The sequence below is a fragment of the Gossypium hirsutum genome, chromosome D07 (assembly GCF_007990345.1).
Source record: "Gossypium hirsutum isolate 1008001.06 chromosome D07, Gossypium_hirsutum_v2.1, whole genome shotgun sequence".
Classification (NCBI taxonomy): Eukaryota; Viridiplantae; Streptophyta; class Magnoliopsida; order Malvales; family Malvaceae; genus Gossypium; species Gossypium hirsutum.
Window position 1 is genome coordinate 5104421 of NC_053443.1, and position 18089 is coordinate 5122509.

At 31.1% G+C, this 18089-nt stretch overlaps 3 protein-coding genes across 3 annotated transcripts; all 3 read left to right on the forward strand.

The window, feature by feature from the left end:
* Positions 1–2313: 2313 nt before the first annotated feature.
* LOC107956568 (zinc finger protein ZAT9) lies at positions 2314–3296 on the forward strand. The gene has a single exon (XM_016892180.2). The coding sequence runs from the start codon at positions 2484–2486 to the stop codon at positions 3105–3107; it is 624 nt and encodes a 207-aa protein (XP_016747669.1). The 5' UTR covers positions 2314–2483; the 3' UTR covers positions 3108–3296.
* A 3269-nt stretch (positions 3297–6565) lies between these two features.
* Positions 6566–7411, forward strand: LOC107955961 (zinc finger protein ZAT9). The gene has a single exon (XM_016891735.1). It carries the CDS (start codon positions 6566–6568, stop codon positions 7409–7411), a length of 846 nt encoding a protein of 281 aa, XP_016747224.1.
* Positions 7412–14112: 6701 nt separating this feature from the next.
* Positions 14113–17800, forward strand: LOC107956567 (QWRF motif-containing protein 7). Its single transcript, XM_016892179.2, has 5 exons — positions 14113–14845; positions 15258–15494; positions 16000–16089; positions 16192–16308; positions 17512–17800. The coding sequence occupies exons 1-5, from the start codon at positions 14369–14371 to the stop codon at positions 17584–17586; spliced, it is 996 nt and encodes a 331-aa protein (XP_016747668.2). The 5' UTR covers positions 14113–14368; the 3' UTR covers positions 17587–17800.
* Positions 17801–18089: the final 289 nt, after the last annotated feature.

Sequence of the window (18089 nt, forward strand, 5' to 3'; positions counted from 1 at the left end):
TAGTATCCCCAATATTGATAAAACAGTTAATATTATAATTAAATATTTAACATATCCCCAAAATCAAAATAAATCAATTTGTAAGGTTTTAATAGAAAAGAAATTGATTGAAATATTAAAGTAACAAAAATCATCATTGTAACAACTCAGGTTTTAGTGGTATTAAAAATTGTGGTTTCGGGATCCCATTTCGAGCTTGTAATTATTAAATAAAAATATTTATAGAGTTGTTGTATAGGTGAATTGAAATTTGAATAGTTAATTTAATCGAAACTGTGATTAATTAAGACCCAGAGACTAAATTGTAAAATTTAATCACTATAGATTTTTAATTAGAAAATGACTTGAGAACTTAAATTGCAATTTACTATATGTCCAAACAACAGGTAGACCTTGTTAAAATAAGACTTAGTAGACTGTATAATGATGATTCATTAATTAAGTAGAATTAAGATTAATTCTTAACTAAAGCATAATTAACTTAAGTTGAACAACATTAAGTTAAGAATAAATACAATTTGTGTAGGAAAGGAAGAGAAATTTCTCTTCATCTTCCACATTAGGCCGTCCTCCACAAAAGAAAAACAAAGAAAACTTCAATATTTTTCCTACCATTCGGCTAAGTAATTAGGTAAGTAATTCAAGTAATTTTCTTGTAATTTTTATAAATTTAAGGTTATGAGAGCTTCATTCGGCTGACCCATTTATTAATTTGTAAAATTTTTATAGTTTAGAAAGTTACCATTATTGAGAATTTGATGAAATTTGTATGAATTTATGAGAAATTAAGTTTAAATTATGAAAAGGACTAAAATTTAAAGTTTTATTGTTAATTTTGTATATTAGGGAGAAAATTGAATAAAATTTAAAATTGACATAGAAATAAAAAATAGGAGGTCCCTAATGAGTATTTGTGAAATCGGATTTCAATTCAAAGCTTTTAATTGAAAGTTATGTTTGTCATGGGTTTAAGGACTAAATTGAATAAAGTACAAAAATTTGCATAAACGGATAATTGATTGTGAATTGACTGGAATTTGATATTTTGATATATTTTGTGATTATTCATAGTTAACAACATCACTGAATCGTCGAGAGGAAAAAGAAAAGCGAGAGCTAACGACAAGTAGCTCAAGTGTTCGGTTTCTATTTCTATGATTCATGATATTGAGATGAGTCGAAAATGGTTAATTGAATTGAATTGATATGATTGTGATTGATTATTGAGATAGATAACTAAATTGAATCTCCAATTCGTCCAAAACATTTAATAATATAAGGAAATTCATAATTAATATATATACCAAACTTTCTTGAAATGTTCATTTTGTGCATTGTGATAGAGCAACTTGAACATACATTGCACATTCAAAAGTTTTAAAATGAGTTGTGTTGGTTCTGATAGAGAGTTTTTATAATAACTTATTGACATGATGCATATAAGTATTAATTCATGTAAAATTTCATTTCCTTATATACAAAAACTTTTTCTCTCAAAAGATGTGATTTAACTACTAATTGAAGACATTTACTTTATAAATTCTGTTAAACCATTTTATACACGTATTAGGCTCTCCAATACTTACTTGCACTGAGTATCTAGCAAACAGTAATTATTAAAACTCAAGTATAAATTCACTAACATTAGCAAGAATTATCTCGACTGCATAATTTGAAAGTTTTGTTCTTAAACAAATAATCTCACAAACTACAGGTTGCGAGTTGATAACTCACATGTGATTAACTTGTAGATGCATCTACCGAATTATATCAAAATATCCACTTGTTGGATAAATGGGCACATATTTCTTTAAAAAAATGTAAGAGATCCAATCTTAACTTTTGCTAGTGAGATTTAATAAATCTTCTTTGAGAACAAACAACACTTGATAAATGAAGAATCTTTCAGGTTCTTTAATAAATTCAATGTAAATTCTCTTTTCGTCACATCATTATTGATCAAGATGGTCTAACCAATCATGTCAACTAAGGATGTGTTTAGTATTGCTTTTAAGAAGCAATTTTCAGACAAAAAAACACTTTTGAGAGAAAAACATTTTTAAACAAGTTGCTTTTTAGCTTCTCCCCAAAAGTAAAATATTTTTGAGAAGTAATACTAAACGAAGCCTAATTAAACTTTTAGTTTACTATGCACGTGATTAAATAATACTAATGTATATAAATAAATTTAAAATAGAGATAAATTAAAAAATTAATAGATTAGGGTGGGTTTGGATGGGCGGTGAGTTTATCTGCGGTTAATGTAAAAACAGTGGTGGCAGTAAAATTAAATAGTGTAGCGTGAGACAAAAAGTAAACTAAACGCACCACACGTTAGACAAGGTGAGAGTTGCTCCGGACCTTATGTTCAGATTCGGCAAAGAAAGGCTTAGCAATTATATAATAAATAACAATACTAATCTCCCTTCTTTCTTTTAACCCACACTCCTTTGTTCTCGTGTTGTTTCATCTCGCTTACGGCCATGGATCAAAATTCCAGACTATGTACGATCTGTCTCCGAAGATTCTCCAACGGCAAAGCCTTGGGTGCTCACATGAAATCTCACTTTGGTAGATTCTCCTCACCATCTTCTACTTCTTCTTCCAACCCACCTCTTGCTTCCACCAAACATGAACTTTCTACTGAGTCCACCGAGTCTGCTAAGTACCCAACCGGGAAAAGATCTAAAACTCTTCGCAAGTTCTCCTCCAACATGGCGATGACCGGCTCACCATCTGACTCGGTGAGCTCACCTCTCTCTGTTGAAGATGCTGCCCTGTGTCTTTTAATGCTTTCAAGGGATCAACGGAGTAATAATCCAAAACTAACCCAAGGTTATGAAATATCTGATGCTGGTGTGGGTTCTGATAATGAGAAGGATGAAGAAGATGATGAGTTCTTTGGTGCAGCCAAGGTTCACCCAAAGCGCTACAAGTGTGGGACATGCAATAGAACTTTCAGATCTCACCAGGCTTTGGGTGGGCATAGAGCTAGTCACAAACTGAAAAGCAAGAAGATTTCCCAAGAAGAAGAAGAAGAAGAAGATGATGAAAATGGCGGTGATGCTACTGATCATAAGATTCATCAACAAAGAACCTATCTTTGAATGCCCGTTTTGTGGGTGTTTCAATGTGGTCAAGCACTTGGTGGCGATAAGAAAATTCATTTCGATTACTTACCACCGATTGCTTGACTTCCATTACGTCGTCGTCTACTGTTCAATCATTCTATCTTAATTTTCTAGCTTTATCTTTAGAACAAGATGATGATGAAGTTAGCTTAGTTCAGAATCCAATGCCCTCCATCTTTTAACAAGTTTATATGAATGGTTAATGAAGTTTTTTTTTGTTTGTTTTGTTTTTGTGTATGTACAAAAGAGTGCTTCTTTTTGGTTCTTCATTTTACATTGAAACAGTGCCCATTTTCTTTTCAATCTTTTTTAGTTCATTCCCTTTCGCAAATTAACTCTTCTTCATTCTTTGAAAATAATATATAATAAATAATAAAGTATAAAATTTTAAAAATAATATTATTATTGAGTTAATTTGTAAGCGAAAATAATTATATAATATATTCATTGTTTTATTAAAATAAGTATTTTTACTAATTTAAAAAATAAATTAAAATTTAATTATGGATGAGAATTTTGATATATAGTATAGACATGAATGTCAACATTTTGTTAGAATAAAAATTCAGCTTGAGGAATTTTGAGAAAAATAAATTGGTTTAAAACAAAAACAGTAGGCTTCACTGATTTTTTTGGGTAAGTGTAATTGATTGCTTACAAAATCATCTTTTACAAAAGAAATTTTAAAGCTAATTTTTGTTTGCAATTTGGTGTATTTTTATTTTATTTTATAAGTAGTCTGTATTTTTTCTTTTTCACTCAAAATACCTTGTTAAATATGTTTGGTATAAAATCCGAAATTTTAGACCTTTGTTCACTCATATTTGCATTGTTTCTAAGTGATTTTTAATAAGTATGGAGTCTTTTAATTGATTTTACAACTAGTTCTAACATGAGTCTTTTTAGTATTTTAAGCTACTTTATTACTTTTTAGATTCTTTTTTTAATAAGTTTTTCAAGGAATTTTATACGCATTGAACCGAGTTTGAAGAGAAAAGAACAAATTTGGAAACAACAGAGCAAAGAAAGAGTTGGTAAATGAAGATGTGTACATTGCCTTCTGAAATCGCCAAAATGTAAACTTATTAATAATTTAATGACATTGGATATAATTTATGGTCTAAATTAGGAAGGCCCATATTTGTTCTTATATTGTAATTTATCAAATTTTCTTTGATTTAAACCGATACCTTAGTTCAATAATAAAGTTGAGATTATAGCAATTTTAAATTTCTAAGTTCGACTCTCACCTAATTACTTAATTTAGTTAGAGATGAGTTAGTTATTCACTTCAAGTTGAAATTAGGAAATATTTTTGGGTTTGAAATTAAATTGTATATTGTTATGAAAAGTTAAATTACGATTTTACTATTTTAGTAACTTATATATTTTTTAAAATTAAAAAAAAAACTAAATCAAAATTGTATCATTTTTAGAAAGGTTAAAGTGCAATTCTATCGTACACTAACTTAAAATTTCATAAATTTTAAAAAGTTAAAAATGATATTTCCTATTTTAAAGGAACCAAAGCCCCTACTAGCTGCCTAACGCCACCTTTTAACTCTTATAACGATCGATTGTATTAAAACGGTTATAATTTTGGTATATGAATATATAGGAAAAAAGGGGAAAACTATAAAAATAATCACTTTTGTTTGCCTTAGATTATATTTTAGTCACTTATGTTTGAAACGTAACGTTTTAGTCACTTACGTTAATGTTTTGTTACGAAGTGGTCACTCTACAGTTAAGCTCCATTACCTCCTTAATGGCGTTCCTACATGACAGCCCAAATTAAATTGATTTAATTAAAAACCTATTTTCATCCTAACAACCGGAGATCCAAGTTGACATTTAAAACCCACTTGGATTACCACGTAGGACTGTCGTTAGGGAGTAATGGAGTTTAACGATAGAGTGACCATTTCATAACAAATGATAATGTAATTGACTAAAATATAATCTAAGGCAAAACAAAAGTGACTATTTTTGTAATTTACCCTTATTTTCATATATATTCGTACACCGAAATTATAACAGTTTCAACACAATCGATCGTTATAATAATTAAAAGGCGGCGTTAGGCAATTTGCAGGGGCTTCGATTCCTTTAAAATAGGAAATATCATAAATTTATAAAATTTTAAGTTAGTGTACGATAGAATTGCACTTTAACCTTTCTAAAAGTGATACAATTTTTTAAAAATTAAAAAACAATATAGTTATTAAAATGTAAAGTGACCATAATTTTTAGAATTTACCCAAAAAAATTATAAAATGCTGACGTCATATTTAGATAGATATATCCGTTCCAAATGAGTTCGCCTGCTTGTCTTTAACGTAGCTACTTAGGTAAATATCTCATCATTTAGATTTTGTTGAGAAAAAGAAATAAAATTAGATTGAAATTGCATGCCAAATAGGGCAGTCAAACTCATTAATTACCCTTCTTTTTTAACTTTTAATTGGTATGAAAACCAGCTAAGCCTAAAAATCTATCCATAATTACCTTCCATTTTAACTCTCTACACAAAACCTACCTTATATATCTCATTTTTGGATCAACATGCTTACTCATCACATTTATTGTCCCATTTTATTTAAAATCACAATTATACCCTTGTTATTATTTATTTTATTTTTAATTACAACCTAATAAAAATTTATATTTACTTCTTTAGAATTTAGTACTAATATTTTAAAAACACAAATTCCGTAACTGTGTAATTACAACATAGGGAATTACGATGTAGTTACAAGACAAGAGAGTGTAATTACACTTTTATTCAATTACTCCGTACATCATTTTATGTAAAAGTAAGTAATTATCATTATTTAGAAAGTTTTAACAGAAAAGAAGTCAATTAGAATAATAATTATAACGGTTTTTTAAACATAAGCTTAAAAGCCCAGGTTCAAGTCGATCTCGCTCTATCTAAACTATGTTTGAGGTCAATTCATATTTATTTTTGTTTACGTTATGTCATATGCGGAGTTTGCATAGATTCATTCTATTATAAGTCGAGATTTATTCTAACTATCAACTTAATTGTACTTTATAATAGTTTACGATTATAGTTACTTGAATATATTCTTCGTAATTGAATACATTTTCATCCAATTTTAAGAAAATAAGCAAATATTTTCAAATATAATATTTTTCTTTAAAAGAATAGAAAATTATTTTCAAGGTTGTTTTAAGTTATAATTTACAAAATCTTTTTTTATAATTTATTTTTATAAATAAATAAATAAAATAAAAAATAGAGATAAATAAAATAAATTAGGCAAGGTGAGAGTGGCTGTGTGTGCTGATGTTCTGATTTGGCAAAGAAAGGCTTAACAAATTATATAAATAAATAACAATACCTAGTCACCCTTCGTTCTTTTAACCCACACTCCTTTGTTTTCGTGTTCTTCATCTGGATTACGGCCATGGACCAATATCCCAAAGCATGTAGGATCTGTGACCGAAGATTCTCCAATGGCAAAGCCTTGGGTGCTCACATGAGATTTCACTTTCCTAATTTCTCCATTCCACCTTCTTCTTCTTCTTCCAACCCTCCTCTTTCTTCACTGACTTCCACCAAACATGAACTTTCTACTGACTCCACCGAGTCTTCTGAGAACCCATCTGGGAAAAGATCTAAACAACTTCCCAAGTTCTCCTCCGACATGGCGATGAACGACTCACCATCTGACTCGGTGAGCTCACCTTTCTCTATGGAAGATGCTGCCCTGTGTCTTCTAATGCTTTCAAGGAATGAACGGACTGACAATCCAAAACTAACCCAAGGTAACGAAATATCTGATCATGGTGCGGGCTTTGATTACGAGAAGGATGAAGAAGACGGTGAGTTCTTTACTGCGGCCAAGGCTCACCCAAAGTGCTACAAGTGTGAGACATGCAATATAACTTTCAGATCTCACCAGGCTTTGGGTGGGCATACAGCTAGTCACAATTTCAAAAACAAGAAGATTGCCCAAGAAGAAGAAGCTGAAAATGGTGGTGACGCTACTGATCATAAGATCCATCAACAAAGAATCTTTGAATGCGAGTTCTGTGATAGGGTGTTTCAATCGGGTCAAGCACTGGGTGGCCATAAGAAAATTCATTTTGGTTACTCACCATCGGTTACTCATAATAGGATTTCCATTAAGTTTAAGCCTACTGTTCAACCATTCGACCTTAATTTACCACCTTCAGAACAAGATGACGATGAAGTTAGCCTAGCTCAGAATACAGTGCCTCAGCCCTCCATCTATGACAAAGCTATGTGAATGGTAAATGGAGTTTTGTTTGCGTATAAACTATAACTTCATTTTACATTCAAACAGTGGGCTCTTTCTTTTTACTCAGTTTAGACACAGTGGTTAGTTTATTTCAGGTCTCTTTTAGCAAATGAGCTTTTATCTTTTACTGTACTGGTAATGTATTTGTTGTTTTAATACAGGGTTTGATTCAAGGAAAATTTCATATGATTTTCTTTGTTTCTATGGTGATGCTAAGTTATAATACAATATTAATCATGAAATGACTGGAAACCTTTTCTTGTTTTTTGTTTGGATACTCAAAGATTACCTTTGCTTTGTACTGATGATAATGAAGTCAAATATATATCCATGTATGTATGTATGTTGGGATAAATTTATGTGTTCTCTAGGGCTAGCCTATAATGTGGCATTTTGTGGAGTACCATGGAAAGAAATAGAAATCCATGGAGGGGATTAGGTAGAGTAGGTACTAGGTTTATGATTCATGATGATGATCTTCTTAGTATCAGAATGAAATGACAATCATATGCCTCCATTCCAGGCCCTATAATTAATCTCTACGGTGACTGTCTATTTGAGTTGGGTAATACCTACATAAGTTTCCCTATTTCTGTTTACTCAGATTTTCTCTAACTCTTCCAAAAAAAAAAACACCGATTGAATCAAAAATTAACTGTGTACCAATATAGATAAAGAAAATAATCAATATTTAAGTTACTCGTTTGAAATCGATAAAAAAATCGGATTGAAAAAAAACTTAATTGATTATTATTAGATTAATAGTTGAATCGATCGCAATGATTCATCGATTTAATCACTAATTCGACTTTTAAAACATTTCGCTATAACTCATGTCTATTTTTTAAAATTCTTTCCTACAAGAAGTTGAGAAATTTCATTTCCTTTGAGTAGGAAAAAGAATTGATTTTTAAAAAGTTTTTAAGATTCAAATTTTAGTATTTTCTAGACATATTATATAATTTTGCTCCATTATCTTAAAGAAGTTAGGAAGAAGGGGCAGTATGTTTTATTTTAGTTTAAAGTTATAATAAAAAACGATATTGTTAAAAATGACCATGTGTATTATATCAATTAATTCAAGTTTAAATATTAAAAAAACGACATTGTTAAAAAGAATAATTATAAATTTCAAAAAGGATTCTTTATAAACCATAAATCAAACATAGAAATTATCTTAGTTCTAAATAGAAAACTATAATATCATGGTTGATTAAGGATGTGAGTTACTTTCACACTATAAAATTGAAGATAATAATTCTCAATTATTTTTCATTCTTATTTGATCCACTATAGGTGGAGTAGCACAGATGAAATTCTGTCATATGTTCTGAGGGAATATTAAAAAAATTAAAATAGATACATGTCATGTACAAAATCTTGGTTCTGGAGTTAAAAAACTCCACTAACAATGGCCAGATTACTAACCTTCATTTAAAATTAATATTCAATGTCACAAAGGTAAGCAAAATTGCAAAAAAAAAAAAAAAGAAGACCAAATTACACTATGTGTAATATGTTGATGGTTAATTTTTTTAGAATAAATATTAAATTGACACAATGTACAATTATTAAAGGTTAAAGTTGCTACTAAGTCAATTTTAAAAGTTGCCAACATATCTTTCCTTTAGTAATTTCACGGTTAGTGACAAAAAAAGAAAAAAAGAAAAACAAATAACTGAATGACTATTTTATAAACTTTCATAATTAAATGACCAAAAAAATATTAATAATTAAGTGACTATCAATATAATTTATCCTTGGTACTACAATTTTCTGCTTGTACCCAACTTTTGATGATTTAAAATAAGGGAGCAAATGTTATAAAAAAAAGTATAACATTTATTACGTGCCAATTTAGCCAAAAATGGGGTTTTTTCTCTCTCAAATTTAAAGTTATTTTTTATAAATAAAAAACCTACCATAATAATTTTTATGATTAAGTCCTTGCCATATAGGTTCGTTTGGTTACCTGGCCAATAGTTATTGCCCACCATTTGATAAAAAATATTGAATTTAAAAAAAAAAGCAATATACTAAATTTGACAAAAAATCAAAAGTTTTTAGCCTACAATTGCCTATTAAGTAACTCAAAAAAGGTTGGTGGGGATGATGTTATTTATTTGTGAAATCTCACATTAATGACTACAGGATTTCTTGCCAAGTTTTTTCTGAAAATGCAGCTTTTCTCATCATAATTAATGAATTGAACATAACCCAAATTATCAAATGTGCAAACAAAGACCATGGTGTCATTTAATGTAAAATAGTGTTTTTAAGTTGATAGTTATTTTCTTAAAATTAAACCCATCTCTAATATTATATGTGTTAACCTTACGAAGTCAACTCTTAATATTTTTATGATCTTGAAAATTAAAGGGTAGGTCTCTTTTGGGATTCTTTTTCAGTAGTAAGGCTGCTTAAATCCCACATCGAAAGTGGGAAAAATTATGCGGCCTCAACCATTGTATAAATAACGGCTTTTAGCCTCTCTTTTAAGACAATTAACTTTTCTGCACCCTTTCGAATGCTTCTAAGGGTTAGTTTAAAAAGTGATTAAGTAATTACTTAACCAGTAAATGTAATTAAGTTGTAAACAATGCTTGTAGACTATTAAGAGAAAACTGCTTTTGAAAGTCAAAATTTTCCTTCAAAATTTTTTTTGTTTAGTTTTCATTTTACCTTAAAAGTGCTTTTCATGTCACTACTAAATACAACTTAAGTATATATTTTGGAAATCCTTTTAATTAAGAGTTTCATTAGTTTATAAACTTTTTCGTATTAGTGAAGTTATCGTTGTGTTTAAGGACGTAGACAATATGTTGAATTTCTGTAAATTTGATGTTTTGTTCTTTTATCATTTTATTTCTACTTATTGATTTTTCTGTTACATTTTGATATTTAATAGTAATTTGTTGGGTTAATCCGCTCTACTTGGATAGTTTCAATTTGCTTTTGGTGTTTAGCAGTGAAGCTATATTCGTGTGAGATATTACCCGGCATCCTCGAAAATTGATATCAAAGCCTTGAGAAAGAAGTGTTAATTTTCTTAATATGCTCTGTGGTTGTAGCATTGTCTAAGCTTTCACATTAGAAAGGAAAATTTCACTATTGGAGTTTCTAGCCAAAACTTTTATTAAATCAAAGTGTTCGAAAAATATAAGTATATGTAGATGAAAATACTAAACTTAGGGAACTATATTTAACAAAAAAAAAAGGATTAGAGGTGTTTGATCATTGTTCAATCCTGAAGGTTACTTTATATGGGTCGTGTTATAAATGCCCTGGCTAAGCCTATTGACGGTCGGGGTGAAATTTCAACTTCTAAATCTCGATTAATTGGATTTCCTTCTCCGGGTATAATTTCAAGACGTTCCATTTATGAGCCTCTTCAAACATGACTTATTGTTATTGGTTCGATGATCCCTATAAGACGTAGTTAGTGAGAATTAATTATTGGGGATAAACAGACCGGTAAAACAATAGTTGCCACGAATACGATTCTCAATCAACAATGACAAAATGTAATATGTGTTTATGTAGCTATTGGTTAAAAAAACATCTTCTTCTGTGGCTCAGGTAATGACCACTTTCCAAGAAAGAGGATGCGATGGAGTACAGCATTGTGGTAGCCAAAATGGTGGATTTCCTAGCTACATTATAGTAGCTCGCTCCTTATATAGGAGCTGCTTTGGTTGAATAATTTATGTATCGTAAACGACACACTTTAATCATTTATGATGATCTTTCCAAGCAAGCACAGACTTATCACCAAGTGTCTCTTCTATCACGAAAATCGCTGAGTTATGAAACTTATCTGTGAGATGTTTTTTATTTGTATTCGCGCCTTTTAAAAAGAACCGCTAAATTAATTTCTCAATTAATCATGTGTGGTATTTCGAGACTGATATTCGTGACTCATGACTGGTAATAGATTGTGCCTATCTAATTTTCATGAGAATCATGAAGGAACTGTGGCAGCTGGTAAAAGAAAGGGACAAATCCTTGGAAAAGGAGTCCTAAATATTGAAGGCATTTAAAAAGCTTTAGAATGTCTTCTTGGTAGAAGGATCAAAAGCCAATGTCATCGATATCAGTCAACTATGTAACCAACAAATGCTTGTTAAATCCATAAAGAATAAATGCCTGATAGCCAAGAAGACAGATGAACTAGTGTTGGAAGGGACCAAGACTTTTGGTAATTGCTAAAAGCAGACCAGACAAACGAAGTGTAACAAAGCAAGTACCTCTGAGCTTGAAATGTGGTATGAGAAGTTGGGACATGTGCATTACAAAGGGTTGCAAAAATGTATCTCATACATTTTGAGTTGAAACAGCGGACACTACAATTCATGTAATCAATAAAGCCTTATTGAGATAAAAAACAACGGTGACTCTATACAAAATGAGAAGAGGAATGAGGCCTACTGTCAAATACTTCCATGTTTTTGAAAGCACATGTTATATCTTGAGAGATCGAGCGTATCAAGGAAAGGTCAATGTAAAAATTGATAAAGGGATTTTCTTGGGCTACTCCAACAACAACAAGGCTTATAGAGTCTATAACAAGCATGCTCAAATAGTGGAGTCTATTAACGTTGTTGTGAAAAATGGAACCACCAGACTGACCCTTGAAGATGAAGATTTGACACAACTAGATATAAAAGCAGTTGCTACTGCTCCTGACGAAACCGTGTCACAGGAACTAATTGCAAAGGAACAAGTAGATAGTGATGTTAATGAGGAGAATGTTGAAATGGATGATCTTTCCTAACCCCAACAATCTTCAAGGGTGAGAAAAGATCGCTACATAGATGATGCGTCACTGCCAACACACCAAGCAAATTTTACTGGTCATGGCTCTGAGTATAGCCACTAACTTCATGGTCATTGACACATATATATTCAACTCTAAGAATTGGAAAATATTGAGATCATGTTTGGTTTCATGCCTCACGTAGTCTTTTTTTTTTCTTTCTATTTTTTAATTTGTAGCTTCTTTTTCATTGTAATTTTGCCTTTGGATGCCAAAAAGGACAAAAAAAAAATCTAAGAATACTTATTCAAATTAAACCATCTATATTAAAAAATGAACATGTTGATGTTTGTGTTGAAGTTGAAGATGTTAAAACAATATTCCGATCTTCAATCAATAATAAATAATTGAATTGATTATGTAATGGAAATTATAGAGTCGAATTCAGACAGCCAATAGGTAGTTGATATTATTAATAATTATAATATAGCATGTGTTGTAGATATAATTAGGGGTGAGCATTCGATCGAATCGAATCGAAAATTTTCGAGTTAATCGAGTTTTCGAATCTCATTTTATCATCTTAACTTTATTTGAAGTTTTCTCGAATCGAGTCGAGTGAGATGGAATTCGAATCGAATCGAATCGAATATATTTGTTCGAGTTAAATTTTAAAAAATAATTTTGGGTCCTTGTAACCACTGTCACCCATCGTAATAAAATTTGTCCACCTTAATCAAATTTTTTATTAACTTTCATCACCTCATAATTTATTTATTAATTTTTTATATATTGGTTAGCTTCTTTGCTTGCTTTGTTGTTTCAATTATCTTCAGATTCTTGTCACTATGTATTTTGGAATTAAAGAATATATTAAATGTAAAAATATGATTTTTTAATAAAAGTTATTTTAAAAATAAAATGTGAAATTGATACCAATATAAAATTTTAACACGAATATTTTATGGCATAATTAATAATTCAATTTTAATATAAATATTCAATATAACTAAACAATTAAATAATATAAATAATATAAAATGTGAAATTTAATTTAATAATATAAATAGTAGATATAAATAAAATTATTACTATTTATGTTTAGTGAATTTTTTTTGGATAATTTTGATTTTTTATTTGAGGGTAAAGGGTGAGAAGTAAAAGTTTAGGGGGAAAATAAAAAGTTTTGGAGAATAAAAGTTTGAGGGAAAGTAAATAGGAGGAGTAAAATTTTGGAGGGAAAATATTAAAAAAAATTGGAGGGGGAGGGTTTGGGGTAGATGGGAGGTGGAATGAGAAGGGAATAAAAGTTTTAGGGGAAAAGTGGGAGGGAGTAAAAATTTTGGGAGAAAATAAAAAGTTTTGAGGGTTTTTGGGAGTAAAATTTTGAGAAAAAATAAATGAGAGAGTAAAATTTTGGTGGGAAATGGATTTTGGGTTGATTGGGGGGTTGGGAGGGGAGGGGAGTAAAAGTTTTGGGGGGAAAGTGGGAAGGAGTAAAAGTTTTGAGGGAAAAGTAAAAAGGTTTGGGAGTTTGGGGTAAAAATGTAAAATACTATAGTTTGATATTCGAATTATTCGAATTATTCGAGTTATTCGAATTTGAAAACTCAACTCGATTCGAACTCGAAATTCGAAAAATAAAAATTCGAGTTGATTCGAATAATTCGATTAACTCGAAATTCGAATTTTTTTTCGAATTTTTCGAGTCGAATCGAGTTTTGCTCACCCCTAGATATAATATTAATTATAAAATTGTATGTATGGTAGATTAATGAATAAGATAGATAAGAAATAATTAAATTTTCTGAGGTCGTAAATAATATTCCTTGTTCGTGGAAGCCTTGACGTGAGGGAAAATAGTCTTCGCTTCACCTACCTTCCTTACTGCACTATTGTCATGCATTTCACATACATATATATATTCCTCATCAACGTGCCATCAACTTATACTTAGTTCCATTAATGTATTTTAAACTGCTGCAATGCAATTTAAACCATGGATTTGCAATTTCTCTATAAAACCCTATTCACTTAATCTCTAAGCAAACACATCTCATCTGAACATAAAATTTGTAACATAAACGTCATTGACGACGCGCCGCCATCAGTCGGAGGCAAGGTCCGTATCTCCACACCTACTGCGGAGTCGAAGTGGAACCTCAGCCCTAAACAGGGCACCGCCGGTGATGAACTCGACCCAAAGCTCGGCTCACAGGTCAAAGTCGACGACAAGGTCATCAAGAACCCTAAGAAATGGAGAGAACATTAACCCCACCACCACCAACATGCAAAAGAAGCCTAACCATCAAGAGGGTAGAGATGGGGTGGTTAGGTTCATGCAGCAGCGTGGCAGTGGCGGTGCAATAAAGGGATCAAAATCAGTGACGAGTTCTCCATCAGCATGGGCATTGTCTCCAGGTAGGTCTTCGCCGTTGATGGTAGGAATGGAGCCACAAGGATCTTGTGGGTCGACGACTGAGGTAAAGGCTAAGTACTCCAAAAGTGTAAGTGGGTTTTTAAAGTATTTCAGGCAAAAGAAGGTGTCGCCTATTCGAGAAGAAGAGTATCATCAGTTTCGAGTTTTTTATAATAGGATGTTGCAGTGGAGGTTTGTGAATGCTAGAGCTGAAGTTGCCACGAACGCTGTGAATACAGATGCACAGGTACGTATACATATATATAATATATATTTTTAAATTTTATACGTTGTTTCTAGTAAATTTTGAACCAAACCCAAAATTCCTATCCAATTCAAATTGGCATAAACTCGAAATGACTTAAACACGAATCAGCCTTAAAAACTCAACTAAAAACTCAATCAGTGCAAAGTTAAAATGATTCAAATTTAAAATTTAACTTGACTAAATTTGGATTAAACCAATCCAAAACCTACTCAATTCTCCCGAACTTAAAAAACTCTATTAAATTCAACTAGTCTGAACACAAAATGTTCCAAACTAAAAATATCTCCGACTTGAAATGATTCGAAAATATTAATACTCAAAATACAAATTAATTTGATTCAAAACTAATCCGAGTAATTGATTATGTTGTTTCCAATATTTGATTTTTTAGGATAAATTGTTTGGTGTGTGGCTAAGAATCCTAAAGATAAGAAACTCTACTTTAGAAAAGAGAATTCAACTTGAGAAGCTGATACATGAGATCAAACTACATCAAATTGTGGGTCCACAGTTATGTGTACTAAATGAGTGGGCGAAATTGGAGGCCAAAAATTACGAAGCTGTTAGCCGGGTGATTCGTAAACTCTCAGCAGTCCTAGTTAGAGTCCCTCTTAATCAAGATGCCAAGGTATATATTGTATTATGATTCTAGTAGTCTAATTACACTTTCAGGTTCTATATTTATTGCATATTTAAATTTTAATTTTTTTTATATTATAATTGGTGAAAGAAATTTCGTTGAATTGGATTATACGGTATTCTTAAAATAATATTAAAAAGTCACATATAGCTAACATCACACGTGTGGAAAGCTACATATGGAAATAACAATTTGAGTTTGAAATTGTAATGTTTCAAATTCTGAATATGAGGTTATAAGGTTCTTCGTTATAGTGCGGCTTTAAATCAATCATGTGATTGACTAAAAAAGTGAAAAGATTAAATTTCGAGGTTAAAAGTGAAAGAACTAAATTGTATATGTTCAAAGAGTATAGGGACTAGAAGCAAAATTAGACTTATATATATCCATATATCTTATTAATTAGCTAGCATTGGTTAATTAATTATGGAGAAATCGGAGTGCAAGGTTGATTATAAGAAGAAAAAATGTTGAACCAGTAGAGTGCATGCAGGTAGATGTGGAGTCTCTCTATGAAGCTGTAAGTGCAGCCATTGCAGCCATGGATGGCATAGAAGCAACTATTATAAACATCTTCTCACAGGTTGGTTTTACATATATAATTAAATTGTGGGTATTAAAGTAATTGGCACTTGTATAAATTTCATTTCTATATATCTAATTGTAATTATGTGAGTGGAAGCAGCCGGTGGAGAAAATGCTGTATATGGTTACTGAGCTTATAAGCATGGTGGAACAAGAAAAACAGTGCTTGGAAGAAATGGAGAAAGTTATCACCTTGGTTCCTCCAAAAAACCTATTGGTGCGCTCTTTAATAATTTACCCTTTGATTATTTGCTCATATTATAATTATGTTGAATGTTTTTCAATGTATCTCAAATGAGTTAATTCTGTGTATTTATATGATACGGTCATAGTTCATAGATGTGATATGCTAGGTAGATTTTCATGCATGATGATACGTACTCTACTTTAAGATTAATACGTGTATATTTAAAGTGGATTTGCGTACACTAGAGGTGCTCATGGGCCGGGTAGATTTTCATGCATGATGATACGTACTCTACTTTAAGATTAATACGTGTATATTTAAAGTGGATTCGCGTACACTAGAGGTGCTCATGGGCCGGGCGGCCCGTCCCGGCCCGGCCCGATGGCCCGCCCGAAATATGAGAGGGTTTGGGTAAAAATATAGGCTCAAAATATGGGCTTGGGAAAAAAAACGAGGCCCGTTTAGAAAACGGGCCGGGCCTCGAGCACCACTTTTTGGGCCCGGGCCTGGCCCGGCCCGGCCCGATATAATAAATATATTTATTTTTTAATTTTAAAATATTTTTTACATACTTTTTAAATTTTTTTTAAATTTTAAAATATTTTTAAAATACTTTTTTTTTTTTAATTTTTTTTTAATTTAAAAATATTTTTAAAATAATTTTTTAAATTTTTAAAAATTTTTAAAATAAAAATGGGCCGGGCTGGGCTGGGCCTGGGCAAAATCTTAGGCCCATATTTCGGGCCGAGCCCGGGCCTAGAATTCGGGCCGAAATTTTTTATGGGCCCGGCCCGAACCCGGCCCGGCCCATGAGCACCTCTAGCGTACACTGGGTTAGCACCATGTGTAGGCGAACCCATATTATGCATCCTCATCTAGAGCTCACCCATATACGAGCATTATGCATGTGCGAACCCATACAAAATACGGGTAAAGACTCGACAAGCTAACTGGTTAATGAGCTAATAATGATTAGTATCATATCATGACTATAATTGAAGTGTAAATGAAGAACATATACACTAATTACCATACATTTATTTAATTTAATTTCAAAATTTTCGAGTTTAAAGTTAATATTGAATTGAAATTATTTCACGTTCCTTGAAACATTTTATGTTGAGATTATTCGAGTTTGTCAATAAATAAATCATGTAGAGACCAAAAGCATTGAATAATTAGCCATTCCTCCTAAGGTCTTAATTTGTGTAATTACAAATGTTTCCTAAGCAGGTGTCTGAGCAGAGTCTACGTGTGCATCTTATCCAAGCAGCTAAGGAGTCAAGGAAAGGTCAAACTCCTCACTGAAAAATTCATCTCATAAATTAAAAAAGAAAAAGAAAAAGAAAAACAAAGGCATATGTAAAAGCAGAGTAGTAGTTGTTTGAGTCTTAACTTGATTGGTACAAGTATTGTTGCTAATGTAAGAGGAGGTAGGTTTGAATTCGTTGAAACGCATTATCCTCTTATTTAAGCATTACGTAAAAAAAGAAAAAGAAAAAGAAAACAGATATGACCAGAAGTTTAATCTCGATCTTATACTTACACATATTTTTTGAACTTTTTAAGACACTAGGCCAAACAAAAATGGGTTACATAGATTATTTTGGTTATGCTTCAATCTTGATGTTAATCAACCCTCTAATCTATTTTAATTGTAAATGTTAGTTGAATGAGTAGAATTAATTTGGAGTTAAATCGATTCAAATAAAATTAATATAGTTTTTTATTTAAATAATTATCCATTATAGTTTAAGTTACGTGGGAAAAGTCATTTACTTCATCTTTGTATGAATTTGAGCCATTTCATT

Bases quoted from the DNA above. Each gene is read 5' to 3' on its own strand.
- LOC107956568 (XM_016892180.2), top strand. From the start codon at position 2,484: ATGGATCAAAATTCCAGACTATGTACGATCTGTCTCCGAAGATTCTCC.
- LOC107956567 (XM_016892179.2), top strand. From the start codon at position 14,369: ATGAACTCGACCCAAAGCTCGGCTCACAGGTCAAAGTCGACGACAAGG. The intron at 14,846-15,257 runs GTACGTATACAT...TTGATTTTTTAG, and splicing joins CTGTGAATACAGATGCACAG to GATAAATTGTTTGGTGTGTG. The intron at 16,090-16,191 runs GTTGGTTTTACA...GAGTGGAAGCAG, and splicing joins TTATAAACATCTTCTCACAG to CCGGTGGAGAAAATGCTGTA.
- LOC107955961 (XM_016891735.1), top strand. From the start codon at position 6,566: ATGGACCAATATCCCAAAGCATGTAGGATCTGTGACCGAAGATTCTCC.